Here is a 19,967-nt window from a genome sequence, read left to right as displayed (position 1 = left end):
CAGGGATAGATAATACAGAACAGTCACCTTTAACAGTTACATGGTATTGCTTGATTATTCCTTCTGTTAGCTCTAATAGTTGACACCAGTTGACTTAATATGTAATGACTATAGACCTGTACTTGTGCAACGAGTTGAAGCTGTCGGATACCTTTCCCTTTCAAAGTAATGGAATTCAGTGATTTTTGTAAAGAAAGAATTTCAGATTATTCTTGAGTGGGGCATATTTTTTAGTTACTTATGTGAAGTGCATACATTTGTTTTCCACTATAGTGTGCAAGCTGTCTCTTTGCTTTCAATGGGATGATTACATTTGATTAGAATCTGCAAGTGATTGGCCAGGAAGTAGATGTAGAATCTCCAAGATATACTTGGGGGTTTTTTAAGTTGTTTTTTTTCATGTATAGCGTGGGTAGTTGAGATACTGTAGTAATAAATGTAGTATTTTGAGATTTAAGAGAATAGGTTAGTGTGAGTAGTAAGATCTGTGGGCTCTGTAAATAATGTCATATGTCACTGACCTATAAACATGTGTTTTGCTTCATGATGCTGGATTGTACATGTTTTATGTGCTTGTTCTGGTGGACAGCTGCAGGGACGGGTTCAATGTAGATGTTGAAAAGCGAGGAAGAGAATGGGCATCCTCGTGGCTCTCGGTGTGTTGTTCAGCGTCTTTAACCATTAAAAAAATGACTCTCCAATCCCACATTTTTGTACAGTGGTGAACAGAAATGTCCAATACATGCGACCAAAAGCTTTCTCTGTATCTAATGAAGCTATCATTGTTGCCTCTGTTTTATGAGTTACCTTATGGAATATACTGAATAGCCTGTTTGTGTTATTTTAAGCAATGTCTTCTAAATCAGTTCGACCCATATGTATCATAGATGGAATGATGGCTTCACGTCTTGAAGAAAAGGCTTTGCTGATTATTTTTACGTCTGTGTTGATTAGAGACAGGCGGTGACAGCTGGGGGGAACGGTGGAATCTTTATTGGGTTTCAGTGTTATTATTTTGTAAGCAGATATGTGATGGCATTCACCAGTTTCAGTTCTAGTGTTACTGAAAAACGGGCGAGATTGCTTGACAAAAAACTAAACTGTATTTTCATATAATGTATACTGAATAATTATTTCATTCTATAATTGTGATTAAAATTACATCTCATTCCCAAAGATCAGTGGAGCAAAGCAGAAAAACAGCAGGTTCAGCTGCTGATGACATGAGCCTGACAGACTGACTGTTAGCGAGACACATGCTCTTCTTACCTGCTGTTGATGAAGTTGGGCGCAGGGTTAAACAGTCGACCATCCATTGGTTCAGGGTCATCTGTGTTCTCTCCTGCACGAACCATCCATTCCTCCGTGTGCTCAAACTCAAACACTTTCCATTGCTGAGATGCACACATCAACAGCACAAAGTCGGCTGTGGACGCGCACAGAACACAATACATCATAATCACCATCATCAGCAAAAGACTGGAACATTGACTGCTACTTCATAGCCCTCGCTGTGGTAGAGTAAATGATGGGTTGAGCTTATGTGATACTGAAATAAATAAAGAATAATAAAACTTCTGATTGACAGGATGTTGTAGAGGAGTCTGCCTCATCGGTCAATTTGTTAACACACATTAGGGGGCTGATTCTTGAAACATTTTCTTCTTGTTATGGTAAACAATTACAATACATCTGTTATTAATAAACCTCACCACAGAGGTCATTAAGTGCAGCCTTTAAAAAGGATCATGAAGTTAATAAACTTTTTAAGTCTCACATATTAGCTAAGGGAATCGCCCCACAAACATATAAAGGTTGGTCACACAAACAAACAGTAGGGATAAATCACTGTAAACTACCTGTACTTCCCCCGGGACAAAAGTAATGTGTTTTATGAAACAGTATTAATTAATGATGATGCTTCTGATGACCTACAAAAGCAAACAAGACCACCAGCTGGAAGATGGACTATATGTAAATTGTTTTATAATGCCTGTCACCAGGTTGGTTTCTGATGCATGGATTTACAGCATGCAGTTTCACATTTAATTGAACGTTATAAGGAAGCAGGAGCCAGCTACAAAGACGACACAGACATGCACAAGGCAGAATCAGCGAAGACACATACCACTTTGTCCACAGGGGCCGCAGAGAAGACAGAAAATAAAAGTTTCTCATACCTGCTTTAATGTCAATCTCCTCTACTTTGAGTTCTTACATTCACTTTTGAAATATGATCTGTAATCTCATCTGTACCTGAAGCGTTGTTCAATTTAAAGTAACTAATGATCAATCCAAAAATGTAAAAGTAAAAGAAAATAAAGTTGTTCTTCTGATTGTGGCACTGAGTGACAGCATATAATATGACTTATGTACAAATGAAAATACACAGCAACCTAGAATTATAAATAGACCAGTGAAGTCACCAGTGAGTGTTGAGTTTAAACAGCAAACAGTATCAGAACATTGAAATAGATTTCTTACATAATTATGATCAAATGGATTCAAAATGAAATTGAAGTTATCTTTCTATAGTGCAAATATTTAACAAGGTATCTATCAGAGAAAGTTAGACTTTTTTTGTTAATGAATAAATGGACACATAGGTGCGAACAAAGACAAACAGACCTATAAGGTTTCTGGAGTTAGGCACAGTGTAGAAGTCGGGTAGATAGATCCATTTTATGAGGGCAGAGTTCATCAACACTGGAGTGTTCCAGCGCCATGGGTAGTCTACAGGACAAAAGACATACATGTAATACCAATAGGTTCAGGTAGGTAGAAGTGTTTGTATTAAAAAATATAAAATATCTAAATATACTAAATATCTTTGCTCGGCTGTTTCTGTACATCTGCCTTGAAAACTTGAACATGTCTATATCTATTTAAATCTATATGGTTGTGTTAAGTGTGACATCATCTGTATTATATCTTGTATATTATATTATAACAATAAATATAATTATTATTATTACTAAACATTTACTTACATTTATGTTTCTAGTGCCTTTTCTTTTACACAGTATTGGTCTTGTTATATATAACATTTAGAAGTTATAGTTAACAAGACCAATACTGTAAATAGAAAATAGAAAAGACGAATAATTCCAATCAAAATGTAGAAACAAAAGTTCAGAAAAGACATGCTATTATTGTATTGTAATTGTTTTAATGCCATTCACAGAAAGAGTTCTCTGTTGCTCTTCCTATTCACTTAGTATAATGTGACATAATGACACATGTCACCAAACATTTAAAAAATACATTTGATCTAGGAGACAAACTAGTCGATGTGGTGGGTGCATATGTGAGTTTATGCAGGTGTATGTTTAGAAATAGATCTACAAAAGGTTCAGACAAGACTAAGTATTTACGATATTAAGAAGGACAGGTGAAAAACATGATATGATTGAAATGTCTATAAAATAAATTTTATTATGGAAAGTTGAGTTGCACTGCCCATAAACCTACAATAGCAGAACATCCTGTTGTTGTGTATTACATTGTCCTCTTGTTGTACCTAATTTCATATCAGGACTCACCTATACAAAGAGCAGGAGGTATGCCAACACACAACAGATACTGGAAGATCATGAAGATGGACAGGAATAGACAATATCTGGGCCAGATCTTGGCAATAGCAGCCCGCCGTCGCCTAACCAAGATCGCTACCAACCAACAGCCATGGATTATCACCAAGAAGTTCATCCTCTGGCCAATCACATTCACCGTCAACAGGAAGCAAATCTTTTAAAAACAGGAGATGATAAAAAATTAGAGTGGATTTTTAATTTTTCAGTCAAAATACTTGTGTTTCAGAACAGTCTACAAATGGATGGTAAATGGACTGTACTTATAGAGCGCTTTTCTAGTCTTTGCGAGCACTCAAAGCTGCTTTTACACTACATGTCACATTCACCCATTCACACACTGATGGCAGAGGCTGCTACCTAATGTGGCCAACTGTCAATCAGTTATCACATTCCTACCCGTTGGCTATGCCACCGGGAGCAATTTGGGGTTCAGTGTCTTGCCCAAGGACACTTCGACATGTAGCCTGTTTGAGCTTGGGATTGAAAGACGACCGACTCGACAACTAAGCCACAGCCGCCGCAAGAGAAACTAAAATTAGTGTCTCATCCTAACAACCATGATTGCAATAGAAAACACTCTAGATATCAGTTTGCTTGTTAAACGAAGACTTCAGTTTGGTTTTCTTGGGCGCCCCCTAATGGTGATGTACGGTAATTGCGGGAAGTCTACAGCTTGCTCCCTTTGTCAGGGTTGTAACTCTTGATTTTCCTCGCTGACGGTCACTTTCCTTTTTAGACTGTTTGCCTTCATCCGAGTGACGAATTTGTTTCTTTGTCTTTGAATTTTCACTTATTTCTGAAGTTGTATCTGTAGTCATCGACCTTTTCTTTGTTTGTTCAGCCATAGTAGATTACTGTACCGGAAAAGTAGCCGCTTAGCTCCGCCTACCCTCTCTGGCAGACCAACCACTGCTGGCTGATGGAAAACACGTCACTAACTGGGTGTCGCTTGTGAGTTTTTTCTACAAATGTCGCCACAGACACCCACTCCGTAATTCTACTAAATACTGCAAATAGAAAAGCTTTCATCAGTGGGCCATAGGCTCAATCTCCATTGTATTACCTCATTTGGCGATAGATAGTGACATTTATTTACATGAAGGTCTTTGCGATTATTACTTTAAGTATCCTTTTTGCTATTTTCCTGTCCAAAAAGTCACCATTTAGCCATATAGAGACCTCTCCCAGATACCTCTAATCCAAACTTGTAGAAGGTGTAGTTGAGCAGGTACTTGAAGCAGGGTATGAGGCCCTGGTCTAGAGTGTCCCTAGTAGCACTGGGGAACAAAGCAGGGATGGTGGGCGGAGATCGTTGGAGCTGTCGGTAGTGGTGAGCCTGGTGACGATTCACTGTTGCCTCAAACACCAACAACATCAACACGATCAAATGGCTCTGCAAAAAAAACATAGAAGACATTGGCCCTTTAGATATGTGCTGACAGGGCAGGAGTCTCAGACATAGAAGCATTCTTCAGAGATTATGGTCCATATTAACATGAGAGCATCGCTGCTGCGGATTTGTTGCTGCAAATCCAAGTTTGAATTTGAACTTAATGATATTGATGCTACTGATCATGATGAGATTGAGGATTTTGTTGATGCTGACTAGGATTTTCATGATGATGATGATGACTATACTGATCTTGTTGATGTTGCTGATGATGATTATTATTTAAAAATAAATAAAAAAGTAGGCCCTATACAATGCCTTTTTGGTCGTTGCTTGTGTTGTATTAACTCTCAGATGTACGTCGCTTTGGACAAAGCGTCTGCTAAATGAAATTGTAACATTGTAACATTGTAATTGGCTAGTATTAGCAGATTGCCATCTGTCAGTTAGAGTGATTGCCATCCATTTAATAACCTTGCAATTGACAGAAGAGAATAAACTAGTTTCATTTGGCTATTACAGGAAACTATTGCGAAACAAAAGTTATATTGTTATGAGCCTAAAAAATTGTATTTGCCTGTTTTTCACCAGTAAAGAGTGGTTGTACCCTGTCAATGACATTTTCATTTGATTCCTGGTGTCAAAATTATATGAAAAAATGAGTTAATTCGTCTTTGTATGTTGTCTGGTTCAGGAGTTAGGCGCTTTTCGTCACTCGCATGGACATCAATTCAAAATGGCCACCAAACAAACCCCATGGATAATTAGTTGACCTTGGCAACATGAGAAATTCTTAACTAGACATCATTGTCCTAAAAAAATAGGTTACATAAAATGCCAATGCGGGTACATGGGAACCTATTTCTGCTGCTAGACTGTACACACATATAAAAAAACTAACTTGTCAGACAGCCAAGTAGCAACTTAATCAATCAATCAATCAAATTTTATTTGTATAGCGCCAAATCATAACCAGAGTTATCTCGAGACACTTTACAGAAAGAGCAGGTCTAGACCGACTCTTTGTTGTGTTATGTAAAGAGAGGCCCAACATCAATCCACCATGAGTAGCACTTAGCAATATTCGGCACATTGGCCAGACTCATGTTGAACAGCCGTCTGCCTCGACTGGATGGGCCGAAAAATGGGATAGAAGGAGATGCAGGATAGAGACAGGCAAAGAGAGCAACAACAACAGGTAGTACATATTTATGGTTACAATTAGCAAATAATAAATTAGCAAGAGAAGCATAGTAATGATAACAGGCTTATAATAATGAGTTAGCAGGAACAACATAGTAATGATAAAGGCTGTAGTAATAGTAATTGCAACAGTTGGAGTTAACAGGTCTACTATTAGCATTAGCAGCAACAATAATGATACTAAGGGGAAGACTGATGTTAGTAGTTGTTGCAGTTAATGTATACATTGTATATTCGTTTTCATAACTTACAAAAATGTGAAACAGTACTTATTCTTAACACAGCAATGAAAAGATAGCTTGATTGTTTATCAACAACTACAGAACATGTACCTTGCTGTATCCCAGTACGGTGGCATCTTTCCTGATTCCAAACCATTTTGCTGGATCCACTGGTTCCTTATATAGAGAGGAATTTATCATCTCCTCTGGTAACAGGTTGGTTTCATTTGTTAGAGGCTAAAAGGAAAAGAACAGAGAAACACTCTCATAAGCAGGGCAACCAGATTGTTTCACTGCAGTTCCCATGGAACTACATCAATATTATGTCAGGTGTTATTCAAGTTACTTAATGCCACGGTCTCAGATACCACTTCTGGACATTTTACCCTTGATAAAAGCAGTTTTTACACATTTATCCACATATCTGGAGTTGGACCTGGAACAGGGTAGATTCACCTCCACCCAAAATGTAGTTATTATTGAGCTCAAAAGCCTGTGCGACTGATATTAATAGGGATAACAGCAAAATATTTTTAAGCTTATACATTTTTATCCACAACTGTCTTGAAGAATATTTACTGATAACATTTTCTCATGAAGTCATGGATACCTTAGATAACATACAAAAAACAAAAAGGCCATTCAATTTTCATTTTCTTGACTGGAAATCTCAAATTGTTAGGCTTGCGTAAGTCTGCTCAGAGTCTAGAGGAGTCAGACAAGTTCCTATTATAGGACCTTCATTACTATGAAAACACTTTAGTTCTTTTTCTTTTGGCTCAGTCCCACACTGTCCTGCTGCCCAACATACTCACAGGGATGTGGATTAATACACCGCTGAAAATATCCCAAACAAATGCATTATTTCTTCCTAATTAAGTACAGTTCAAATAAAAATCTACATTTGAGGTGTAATAGGAATAATTATACTTTAAACATAAAACTCTATTTTCATGAAAGAAATGTGAAAACGTTTGGTCTACTTGTACATTGTTCCTTTACATTTGTGTTGAATTGTTTTACCGTCTTTCCTTGTTTCCTATTCCAACTGATCATTCTATCCAGCTGATTAGGCCTGTAGTTGTACTTAAGATCAAATGTATATGCACAATCCACATATACAACATTTTTAAGGACCTGACGTGCAGTGCCTAAAAATATGCATATCAACCCTAATGGCCCCATATTTCATCAAGTGACGCGGAGTCCATCACAACTATTGGCAGTTAACCACTGCCGCAGGTGGCATTTCTTCCAGCACCCACACTTTATAAGTAGTAAATGTACTGCACGTGCCCGTGCGCAATTGGGCCTGTTAGTCTCACACTTATGACTTACTGAAATATAACATAATGCCTTTTATAAAAGTTGATGCAGTGTGTGTGTGCATTTGTCTTACCATGCTACAGTTACTGGAGTGCTCAACAGGGTTGACAACACTGAGCTGGTACAACATCTTACACACGATGATGACACAGACCCAGACTGTAGACAGGCAGGAAGCCATAGGCCCAAAGCGACTGTAGGGCATCGCCAGAGACCACAGAACTACCAGGACCAGGTTCATTACAGATGGCTACGGACAAACAAAGACAGGACAAAAATTAAGTCATAATGCACCTGTTGTTGAACATGATAAAGACTTTTATATCAAGTATCATATATTTGCCGGACATCCCTCCCTGAGGCTAAGACCAAAACAAGCTAAAAAAGTTCTTCCAGCAGTATTACAAACACATCAGTCTTTTAATGGGTGTCTCCTCTTAGACCTATAGCTGGCTCAATGGTTATGTTACAAAGGTTGGATGCCTTAAATAAGTCAATCCTTTTTACTAGTCACTCCCAAGATGCTGCAGAAAGGCACTATAAAGCAATCCCAAACTCTGATGTAGACTTTTCATTATCAGTGACGGACTATTTCCAGAGACAGATACCCTACTCCTAAAGTGCACATGTGGAATTGTTCTTGGGCAATACACTGAAGCCCATCAACATAGCCATTGCTGTGTGTATGTGTAGATAGCAGCCATGTGTTTGGAGGGAAAGGATGATTGCTCATGAAGTGTAAACACCAATTCTATCTGCATTTACCTCTTCAACTGCAACCCACACCGAGAAGAACGCCACCATCTTGAGGATGTGGAGTTCAAGAAGCCTCCAGAGAAACACTTGAACTTTGGTGAGAATGTCTGAGAACTTCCTGGTCAGAACCAGCAACCTGTCCATCACCAGACCCCACTTACTGGGCTTCAACTCCACTGAGCACAGGACGAGGGAGGATGGATGTACAAAGAGATTGAGAGGGTGAGGGGTAGGTGAAACAGACAACTGAAATCATTTGAGAAGAGATCAGTCCTAAAATGTAAACGGCCACTGTTTCTTTCTACCTTCGTCTTCAGATTCTTCATCAATGTTAGTCTCCAGGTCTTCCTCTTCATAGTTGGCCCCCACATTACCAGCGCCCATTTGCCTGCTCATCTGACTGTTCTTCTTCCTGGTGGCAGATTTTCTTATTATTTATAACAAAGGAAAAAATATTTAAGGCAATTTAAGATATTTATTTATAATTCAGATACGTTTTAAATATAAATATTAATATGTGGTTGTCAGCATACAGGGATGAGGTGGATAGGTTTTTTGTTAGGAGTCAGCATATATTATAGATAGGACATAAAATCAAATCAGGTAGACTTTCATGGTATTATTCCCTCTTATAATTAATTGTCTGTTTATTTCTTTATTACAAATCAAAACTCTAACATTTTCATAAATTCACATATTAACATAAATGGCTAAAATGTACCCTGTGACCTTAACATGCTAAATTGAGGTGACAGTGATAAAGCAAATGTTTATGCCAAAGCATTTTTCTGAGATCGTAGTGGTGTATAAAGAGGATGATATCAGTAAAATCATAGGTGGGTTAGGATTCTAGTTCTGGCAAAACACTTATCATTTACAAAGGTGTGGTTAAGGTCTATTTTATCCAGTATTAATGTGTCCTCCCTCTCTTCTAATTATGTGGATGTCCAACAGTCCTCTATGCTTCATATTCCTCCACAGAGCTGATGTTATCCCCCGCACAATTAAACCTCACCCACACTTCAATTTCACTCTAAACATGACAAAAGAGACATGAGGAGCATACGTCACAGTGACTTCAAATAACACTGTCCCTTAAAAAATAATTTTAAAGAATACTTTTTTTTATAAGACATGAGTTGTAGGAGTGTGTGAGTGGTTTTACTTGTGTATAGGTGTAACATGATCCAGGTCAGTGATTCTCATGAAGGGTTTGTGGAAGTAGTGCAGCTGCAGAATACAGGCCAGCAGGAAGAAGCCAGGGATCAGAATACTGGTGAAGAGTTCAGACAGAGCAAACGTCTCCAGCCCAATTGCTGCAAGCCTGAGGTCGACAGGGGGGCACATTACAACTTCATTATTTGAGTTATAAACTTATATCTCTCTTAGGAATACTAAGATAATCATAATCATAATAATAATAATAATAATAGAAGAAGAAGAATCTTAGAGGAGAGCGTACTGTTCTTCCGTAAAACCAGTGAAGTTTCTCCAATATCCAGGGAAGTCTTCAAACTGATAAGTGTAGATGGAGATTAGCACCAGCATGGTGTAGGCCACAACTAGCCACCAGAAAAGCTTCAGAAGCCGCCTCCACAAAGAATAGTACACCTGAGAAATATGAACAAGTCACTCACTGCAACATCTAATTTGAAATATATGTGTGCCGATATTTACAACAATTGTTTAAAACTAAATCTTCACAGCACAACCTTTGTTGTGTGAACAGAAATAATCCGATAAGATATCTAAAGCAACCTCGGACATTCTTAACGTAAAGGTTTTGAACCTGAACCGGTGGTCAGAAGGCATCTTCCTACCTGATATAAACAGAGACAGAGCAGGAACAGCAGCATGTAGATGATCTTGTATCCAACAAGTTTTCCAGCAAAGGAAACCATGATGAACATCCCTCCACACACGTAGATCCAGTATTTGGCGTAACAGCTCATTACAATGCCTCCCACAACCTTCAGCACTGACTCATTACCAGCGCTCTCTTCTGACAAGGAGGTTTGAAAAATGGGAGAGGGAGAGGAGTTGGACATTGATGGTAAAAAAGAAAAGAAAAGAATCATTGGGAAGACTGTAAGAGGCAAGAAAGACTGTAAAACAAATGTGTGATTTGCAACAGACCAGTATCACTTGTGTTGAAGGTTGGTGTTTATGTAACCAGATGGTGGCACTAGAAAAGTAATCTACTGCGTTCGAAAAAAAACATTTAACCTCTACATTGTCTATGGAGGCTGATGTTCAACCTGAAACAAACCTGGGGCCTACACTACAAAATGAGTTTAACATACAGAGGGTCTCTGTTCTTGATCTAGTTTCATTTAACCTAACAAAGGCAATCGCACTGGGTGGCCACACGACGCTGCTCATCAACTCGATAAGTCAGCCCAGGGTTTCTATGAGCATGTTCACATTAAGGGGCGCTGTTTGGAGCAAATGACCGATCTAAACACGGGCAAGTCTGTCGTCAGCTGATCGGCATATTTCACAAACTAAGAGCAAACTATGATTTTGGAAAGATATGAATAAATATCTTACTCATATCTTATAAGTACAAAACCACTTCAGGCTTCATTGTTTTTATCAGTATCTGTTGGACATGTATATCAGTAAAGCTCGATGAATATCTTTCATGAATATATTTCATAAACTCAAACGGTAAAGCGGAAAGTGTTTTACTGGTCTCTCTCCCTCCTCCCTTTCACGATCTGCTCAACAAGCTCCTATATCAAGAGTCCTGATTGGTAAGTAGGTTGATCACTTATCTCCAACATAACCTGCTCCGGAGCAGGTTAGGTGTTCAGCATAAGTTATCATGGTGATCCCCCCGGTAAGTGAACCACCATCATAGTACTGAAAACTCTGAGTTAACCCTGAAGCTACCTCGATAACTGCAAATCCTTGCTCGTAGTATAAACCCCTGGTGACGCACCACAAGATTTTGTTCAGTTTGGAATTTAACTTTTACTTCAGAAATAATTTGGATCAACCGCTCATTCTTGGTTTATCCCATCAGAAACTTGGCTGACCTCAGACAAGTTAATGAGAATGTGTGTGTGTGTGTGTGTGTGTGTATAAAGATGTTTCACCTCCTGTAGTGACTTCCTGTAGTGGTGTTGCTATTTTTCTCTTCATGCTGAAGTTTTCTTTCACTGACTGACGTACCAACAGCCAGAAGGTTAAAGTGAACAAAAGCTGAAAAGTGAAATAAAGGAGACAAAGTTACGCCAAAACACACAAAAAGACTGGCAAGCAAAAGTTCTGCTCACTTGATTTCAGAACAGCTGGTATCTCAATGCAGCAAAAAGGAAAAAAAATACCCATTTATTCTGATGTTGACAGCAACAGAACTTTTTTTTGGCATATTTATTTAACTCCTGCAAATCTCTATTTTACAGGATGATGGAATAGAGCTCAGCCACAGCTGAGGTTGACCTGAATGATCTGCCACAAATAAAAGCTGGTGCTGGGCGGATTAAGAAATGTTATGTGTGTGTGTGTCTCGAGGGACGAGAGGGCAGAAGTGTTTCGCAGTGCTGAAATTGAAATACTGTTGAAGAAAGTACACTTTTTGAACTGCACTCGCTCTGCAAGTATGATGGCTAAATGTGAGATAATGAGTTCAATGGGCCCATTTCAGATAAACAAAACTGAGAGGATTAAAACATAACCTTTACATTTTGTCTGTCTTATAGAGATATAGGGTGTGAGTTAATAGTGTTGGTGCTTATAGTGATTAGAATGATATACTTAATTTTGCTGCTAAACTGGACTTATATTCTTATATTCTATCAGCAACTTTCCACAGCCAGGAGTCAGAGATGTATATGATAAATACCACACACAATGCCACAATAGGTCACATATTTGACTCTCTTATCATCAAGTCACCTGGTATCTACGTATGCTCTCATCTTACCATAGCTCCCAGTCTTAGACAAGGGTACTTGGGTCTGTCTAGTCCTAGTTGACTGAGGCTCATGGTTCCCACAGTGGTGGGCAGTTCAGGATGAAGCTCCATGGCCCAGACGTACTGCAGGCAGCACAGAGCGAGGCCATAGAGCAGGATGAATGGAGAGCACAGTGTGGCTGCATGCCGTCTGCAAAATAAGACAGCTATCTGAATTTAGGTCATAATCCTGAAACCTGTGTAAAATCCACAGAACAGAGCTGAAATCACTTTAAAACTTAAAATGCTTTTTTTTTTACTGGCAATATCTAAAGGAAATTAAATAACACATTCACTAAACATCAAAATAAAATGTCACTTCTAAAGATAATCTGGTTGTTTATTAGATCGCAATACCTGGCACGCAGAATCCAGATGAGACAAGCCCAGAGCAGCAGCACGAACGTCAGCCAGCTATGGTATGTAATGCTCCATACCTGGGCAAAGTGAACACAGCACATGAGAACAGGAATAATTCTGGTCATAACTGTGATGTTTATCAATGAAGTTCAGTTTTGTTTATTGAAAAGATGTATCACTGTATTGGTCTTAGAAATGTGTGATATCATTGTTTATCTTAATAGTTACCATCATGGCTATGAGAGCACAGACATAGCTCTGCTGCATGACCACCTTTCCCAGCAGGAAGAATGGACTTTCACTCTGTTGGCCACTGGCAACACCTGCCAAACATACATTGATTAGATGGATGGATGGATGGAACACATTTTGTATTGTTTCTTTTCAGTGTTGCTTTTCAGAAAAGGCAAACTGACGCACTGTTTTAGTTTTATGAATGATATATGCAGAGAATTTAAGTATTTGATACCCAGATCTTGTGGACTCTCTTCAGCCACTGTTCCTCTGCTGCTGCTCTCTGTTCCCATAGACAGAAGCATGATCTAAAACAGAAGAGCACACAAACACTTTAAGACACAGGCATTAAACTGTACGAAAACAGGAGATATGTGAAGACAATTTTATCAGAGGAGTTGGTCTCATCATTTCATTCTACTGAATATAACGCCTTATACAATTAATATGATACAATTTATTAATATTTTCATTATAGTTTGTAAAATTGGTAATATTTTTGATGAATATTCATGTATTTTCTCTTCTGCTAAAATGTAGTGCTTCGAGGCATATCAGTATGATGGCCGCAAAGGACAAATGCACTGCAACAGCCCAAAAGAATTACAACAGGAGAAAAGGGCTAGGAATTGTGAAATCATTTAAAATCACAAATGACAGAAATATACTGCAAATAGATAAAGTGCTACAGAAGAGGAAACAAATACATTAACAACAAATGCATTTCAGACACACATTTAAAGTAAAGCTTTAAAGAGGCTGATTGCTGACTATAACCTTGTTTCTTTTTGTACTTAAGGGATATAAAAGTCAGCCTTTTACAACTTTAAATTATGCTTCTGTATCTATTTTTAATTTTCCCCCTGGAACATTTGACACAGCAGTGGTTGTTGCTGAAATAAGACTACCTGCCATAAAAATACATCCGAGCAACACCCTTATTTAATGAAATGCACAGGTGTGAACAAAGTCGGATTGCTTTTTGAGGGCCAGTGAAGTCAGATAACCAAAAGAACCTTGGGTATGTTTAACTCCCTTTGTAGTACAGGTCATGTCTCAAATCAGCTGCAAATGTGAGACTGGTGATTTGGTAAAGGTCATTGGGAGAGAACAATTTAAAGTCAGAAGTGTACACAGAGTAAGCTTTTTGTATGAATGACAGGGTAGAGGGTCATTTATCACCATTTAGGCTGGACATGATACAGTGCCCATTAGAATGGAACGCATTTGCACTAGCAGTTTGATTGTGCCAAGGTAACAGTGCTGCCTAGGTCACGAGAAATACACCCCGCCCACTTCATGATAAATAAAAAAACCACAGCTGCTCACATTCTTCCATCAACGCCTCATCACAACAACATCAGGGCCATGCTCAATATACTGTATGCACTGTTGTCCCCTCATTTCGAGGTCGGATGACATTTTTCCCTGGAATGCTATACAACAGGCTTTAAGGTAAGCTCTTCTCAAGCTGTGTGGGTGGGCCAGAAGTTTTAGCAAATCAGCAACGTTGTGTAATAGACTAATCAAAGGCAGTGCATTGTTTTGCGGAACAGAACATACACAGCATGGTGTTCAATAAACCATTGTTTCCATTTAGATTAAAGTCCAGAGAAAGGGCCGTGGCTCAAACCTCTGCCATCATTTGGACTATAAAAGTGTAAATAGAATGAACCCTATTGAGTAGTTATCACTGTAATATGAGTATTTACCTGTGTATCATCTTGATAGTTATGTTTTGGTTGATTACAAGGCTCTAGCTCCACCTCCCCCTCCTTTGACACACTCCTTTTCTCCTGCTTCTGCTCCTCCTCAATCTGCAGAACACATTTATAGCAGAGCAAGTAAGAAAAATGAAATTAATGACAAAAAAAAAGTACAATCGCTTTGAGTGATGTTGCAGATGTAGCTGCTACACTGATGAGTATCATTGTAAGTCAAAAAACCAACGACAGTGGAGTACAATGTAGAAACTAAACATTTCAGTCAGTACAAAGAAGAAGATACCTGGTTTGGTGTTCCATGGCATCCTGTTTTCAGAACAATTGCTATGGTAATGTAGAGGAGGAATAGAATTCCCGGGTTGACATAAACCGGCCAATCATGATCAATATTAAGTTTGAGGTCGTAGGGCGAGGAGCAGTTTCCTGGTATGATGATGTCTTTCAGACCAAAGAGTCTTGACAGGATCAGAGATTAAGAAATAAACAGAGCAAAAAGAGAGAGGGATTGGGGATGAAGACAACAGAAGATTGTAAATTAATCGCATATTGAACAAATGCAGTTAACATTCTAACTAGCACTAATACATAATATTTACTACTGAATAAGGTTGTTTCCTGTTCGTTGATTTAGAAAAACACTGAAAAACATGGAAAGAACTTAAAAACAGGAGTTTACACAGCAAACCAGAGATAGAAAAAGAGAGAGCTGGAACAGCACCCGGGGGCAAAGATCAGATTATTTAGCTGGTTGGTACAATGCTGCAAACTTAAGCATCTGACAAAAACAACAAAAAAACAACAACAATTACATTACTTTTTTTTTTTAAAGATGTTTCTTCTACTGTATTGAAAATGGTCACTAGCCAGTGTTACAACTCTAATGGGTATTAGAGTTGACTATTAATGGAACTTATAAATTGACATAAACTTAAACCCTCTTATCTTACCTTATCTTATTTTTAATTATCTGTTTCTCTGCAAATATGATACATAATATAGGCCTATACTGAAAAAGTGTTTTTTAGGGTAATATTTAATTTTTGTATCTCCCAATTTAAACAGCTTTATATTGTTTAAAGAGGACTGTTTTGAACACTGTTTTTTCAGTATAGTTTAAATGTGTTTATTTAACAGGTGGATTTGAAATTGCATCCTTATTTATTGTTATACATCCTTATTAGGCTGCAATAATTAGTACTTCCTGCAGCAATGATGTTTGTGAATGTGCTATATGGTTTTGCCACTTGGTGGTGCTGTTGAGTAAGTCTAAAAAGGGGATTAAAGAAGGGGTGGTGCTAAATGTGGGCAGAGTCAAACATTACATTCAGCACCGCCCCAGATGCACACTGCAGTGAAGGATACTTGGATATTAGACTGGAGAAGGAGTCTGGGGGATGGCGGAGTCCTGAACTGATACTTGTTTTACATCTGGGGATCAGAATGAGAGTTTGATGGGGGGCTTTAGAATGTTCTCAAACAAGAACGAGGACCAAACATGTCTACATGGGATAATGTACATCCACGGCGTTGTTCCATCCTGCTTCCCCGGTTTACACGGACGGTCCCACCATTTCACCTCCGTGACTTTTACACAGACAGCGAATAACAGGGTCTTGTTATTCATAGCCGCAGTGTGCTATAAATATGGTAAATGGACTGTACTTATTTAGCGCTTTTCAAGTCTTTGTGACCACTCAAAGCTGCTTTTGCATTACATGTCAGATTCACCCATTCACACACACACTGAATCATCATACACTGATGGCCAACTTTCAATCAGTTATCACATTTGCCACCGGGAGCAATTTGGGGTTCATTGTCTTGCCCAAGGACACTTCGACATGTAGGCTTGAGCTGGGGATCGAACTTCCAACCTTCCGATTGAAAGACGACCAACTCTACCACTGAGCCACAGCTGCCCAAATAAAGACTGCTGTATGCCGTATTTGACCAATCAAAGAAAATAATTTCAACAAAGCAGAATAAGAAATAGAATACACTTCTATCAATTTCACCTCCCATCCTTTCTTGATACAATTTAAAAAATACCTACCTAGGCAGGCATCAAAAAGCCAGCCTATACCTATACTATACTATACTATATATACCCCCACTGTTTTTATCCTAAAGTAGATAGGTTCAACACAGCATACACACAAAAGAGATGCCGCCAGCAACAGATAACAGTAAGTTGCCAAAGTAAATGATTTTATACCAATGACTGTATATATAGATGGATGACGCATCTCCATCTGCTCCCATTGTACGAAAGTGATGCCAAAATAGCCCCCGTGATAGGAGCTGCCATCCTGCGATGGTGACGTCATTTGGAGCCAGAGTCTGCGCAGTAGAGATCGGCGGGTGGCGCCGCCGTAGCCACTTCCACTAACCAAAACACACACTTAGCTTACCGAAAAAAACAGCAAGGATCCCGCACGCCGGCGTGTTAAACAGCAGAACAGCTTCTTGTGTTGGTCTGAGGTTAACGTTCACAGGTATGGAAACTTCACTGACTGTAGTGATTGTTTTTTTTTACTTTCCTCTCGCCGTTCCTCCTCCACTCTGCTAATCCGGAACAGATCGGCTGCAGGAGCCGTATTTGTCAACAGAGCTGTCAATCATCATTTTGACAGCATCAAACAACTAATTAAATATAAATTTGTCAGAAAAATTAACACGTGGACGTAAATCATCATGATAATAACTAACTATAATGACAGAAAACATGTTTGAGAAAAAATTATTGGGCGTGTATTTTGATTTTATAGTTTGACTCATGTCCCATCTGTTAACATGGAGGAGGCGGGCTTTATGACCTATACTGCAGCCAGTCAGCAGGGGGCGCTCGAAATGTTTTGGCTTCACTTTTAGGGAGCTGTCATGTCGTCCTATACAGTGTATGTTTGAAACAAGTGTCCATAAAAGGTTAAAAAGCATAAACATTTTTGCTCCAGCTAAATTTATAAGCCATCACTCATTTAGGCTGTAAACCCCACTTGGGCACTAGCTAATGCTAGCTAGGTTACGTTAGTTCAGTCAAGAACACTCTCAATCATACATTTAACCATTTATTGCGAAATGGAAATAGGCCAAATGGGCTTCAACTAGAAGCCTTTGTCCCAGCAGCGTCAGGTGCAGCAGGGATCAGTGAGAAGGAAGTCGCATTCAAAAAGCTTGCCGTGTTGCGAGAATGGGCTGTGATTGGTGTGTTACTGATTAGAAACAATAATTCAATAAGCAGGCTGTCAGATGAATACAGCTTGGGGTGGCTGTGGCTCAGTGGTAGAGTCAGTCGTCTTTCAATCGGACGGGGGTTCAATCCCCAGCTCCCTCAGGCTACATGGCTGAAGTGTCCTTGGGCAAGACACTGAATCCCAAATTGCTCCCGGTGGCATAGCCAACGGGTATGAATGTGATGACTGATTGACAATTGGGCACTTTACGGTGTGTGAATGTGATGTGTAATGTAAAAACAGCTTTGAGTAGTCGCAAAGATTAGAAAAGCTCTATAATAAGTATATGAACCAATCTCGTAATACATCGACTATCATCTGACAATGACATAGCCTCTGGGAGTTAGCAATAAATGACTTCCAAGTCTTCCTTTTCCGTGCGCTGCTTTGTTTACAGTTTGACTAGCAACTTTAGAAGTGAGGATCAAACTGGAGTTCAGATCTGACATCTACTGAAACTGCCAGTCTGAACAATACATGCTGGACCCGGAGCTTTTCATTTCACCCTACATGTTAACAGGTTAGAGGTTTCATAGTGCCCACTGCTCAAGCAATGCTGCACTGAAAACCACTGTATTTACAGTGCGCACAGTTTTTGGCCAAAATAGACAGTGAAAATAATATGTGGAGAGTCATACTGACATTGTATCAGCAATATTTACGTCTATAACTCATATATGTAGAATATGTAACAGGCATGACAATAAAATATGTTAACCCTTCCAGCATGCTGCAAATTAAAAGCCTGATAAAGCTTCTTATTGGGGTCCTTGCTTAATGTTCTTTAAGAGAAAACGATTTGTTCAATAAAAGCTACGTTTACTGCTTTTAGACTGACAGAGATATAGCCCGCCAATGTCTTTGGATATATCTGTCAAAATGCAGAAAATTGCATCATGCTTTTCTTTTTTTTTCTGGGGAAAGACCCTAATGCCTACGCTGTAATTTTAATAGTTAATCACATGGTTACATTTACTCAGAGTACATTTCAATTGAAATACTTTTAACATGTCTGACTAGATTTTTATGGCACTTTAATTGATTAAATATTACAGCTCCCTTTCCATTTCTAATCTCCTCCTGGCAGCACATAGATTCACTTCTTAGGCAAAGGTCAGACTTGACTGATTGATGAGCAGCCTGGTAAGTGATAGTGACAAAGAGACCTGACAAGAACCTTAGTGATGACAGAAGAGAGAATATACACCGATCAACCATTACATTATGACCTTCCCTTTGACATATATCTATATACTGTATACGTCAACAGGAAGCTGCAATGCTGCTCATCTTTTTACAATTAATCTAATACACACCAGTCAAAGACTCTCCATGCATTTCAGATTAACAGATTATAATCAAACGATGAATAGATATGTACGTTTTCCTGAGGTAAAGGAAGACACAATTTGAACCCTCCATCCAAAGACTATCATCTGTCATTCATTTAACTGTGAAGACGTCAAGCAACATTGTGGGAAGGAAGAGTATTTTCCAAGAAGAAGTGACAAAGAAAATAAGGTGGTGTGGTTTTTAAGATACGGTGGTGACTCTGCCCCTCTGGTGAGTAGGCCTCGCCAACATTTATGAACAGTTGTAGCAGACGACCCCGATGACCCATTGGGCACCAAGTATGACCTTGGGGGAGGGGGTCAGTAAAAGATTTAACTGTGTTGGCTGTTACTAACGCACCACTTAAGAAACACAAGAAGATACTTAATGCATGCATGTGTGTGTATCCATGCACACACACACCCACACACACACACGTTTAAGCAAAAAGGACAACGGAGGCAAAAGAGGCACCTGGCTAGCAGCCAACTTCCATTATCCTAATATTAGCTGTTGTCCTGATGACTGTGTCTCTCCTTCTGTTAATTTCCCTAATGAGACTAACATAGGTGATCCTGGATAACCGGTTTTATGAGGCTAGATATGACCTGTGTCTGTTAACCCTGGGTTTTTT

General features: G+C 38.9%; 1 protein-coding gene across 2 annotated transcripts in view; it reads right to left on the bottom strand.

Annotated features, from left to right (window-relative positions):
- Nucleotides 1-19,967, bottom strand: part of piezo1 (piezo type mechanosensitive ion channel component 1 (Er blood group)) — an 86,660-nt gene that overhangs the window by 24,342 nt on the left and 42,351 nt on the right. Inside the window, exons 7-24 of one of the 2 annotated variants that reach the window (XM_069658255.1) lie at nt 15,052-15,223; nt 14,757-14,861; nt 13,280-13,352; nt 13,039-13,133; nt 12,808-12,887; nt 12,421-12,601; nt 11,591-11,696; nt 10,310-10,491; nt 9,952-10,100; nt 9,655-9,813; nt 8,795-8,916; nt 8,499-8,665; nt 7,807-7,983; nt 6,519-6,644; nt 4,786-4,986; nt 3,543-3,747; nt 2,629-2,733; nt 1,270-1,426 (exon numbers count right to left, since the gene is read on the bottom strand). In XM_069658255.1, coding sequence (XP_069514356.1) covers nt 1,270-1,426; nt 2,629-2,733; nt 3,543-3,747; nt 4,786-4,986; nt 6,519-6,644; nt 7,807-7,983; nt 8,499-8,665; nt 8,795-8,916; nt 9,655-9,813; nt 9,952-10,100; nt 10,310-10,491; nt 11,591-11,696; nt 12,421-12,601; nt 12,808-12,887; nt 13,039-13,133; nt 13,280-13,352; nt 14,757-14,861; nt 15,052-15,223 — 2,562 coding nt within the window. The remainder of the gene's footprint in view (nt 1-1,269; nt 1,427-2,628; nt 2,734-3,542; nt 3,748-4,785; nt 4,987-6,518; nt 6,645-7,806; nt 7,984-8,498; nt 8,666-8,794; nt 8,917-9,654; nt 9,814-9,951; nt 10,101-10,309; nt 10,492-11,590; nt 11,697-12,420; nt 12,602-12,807; nt 12,888-13,038; nt 13,134-13,279; nt 13,353-14,756; nt 14,862-15,051; nt 15,224-19,967) is intronic. The other variant, XM_069658256.1, reaches the window with a different exon arrangement.

The sequence above is a fragment of the Semicossyphus pulcher genome, unplaced genomic scaffold, assembly GCF_022749685.1.
Source record: "Semicossyphus pulcher isolate SPU_LCO1_2020_fin unplaced genomic scaffold, fSemPul1.0.p SCAF_12, whole genome shotgun sequence".
Taxonomy (NCBI): domain Eukaryota; kingdom Metazoa; phylum Chordata; class Actinopteri; order Labriformes; family Labridae; genus Semicossyphus; species Semicossyphus pulcher.
Note: the sequence above shows the minus strand (reverse complement) of the source record. Positions and strands in the feature narration are given on the sequence as shown.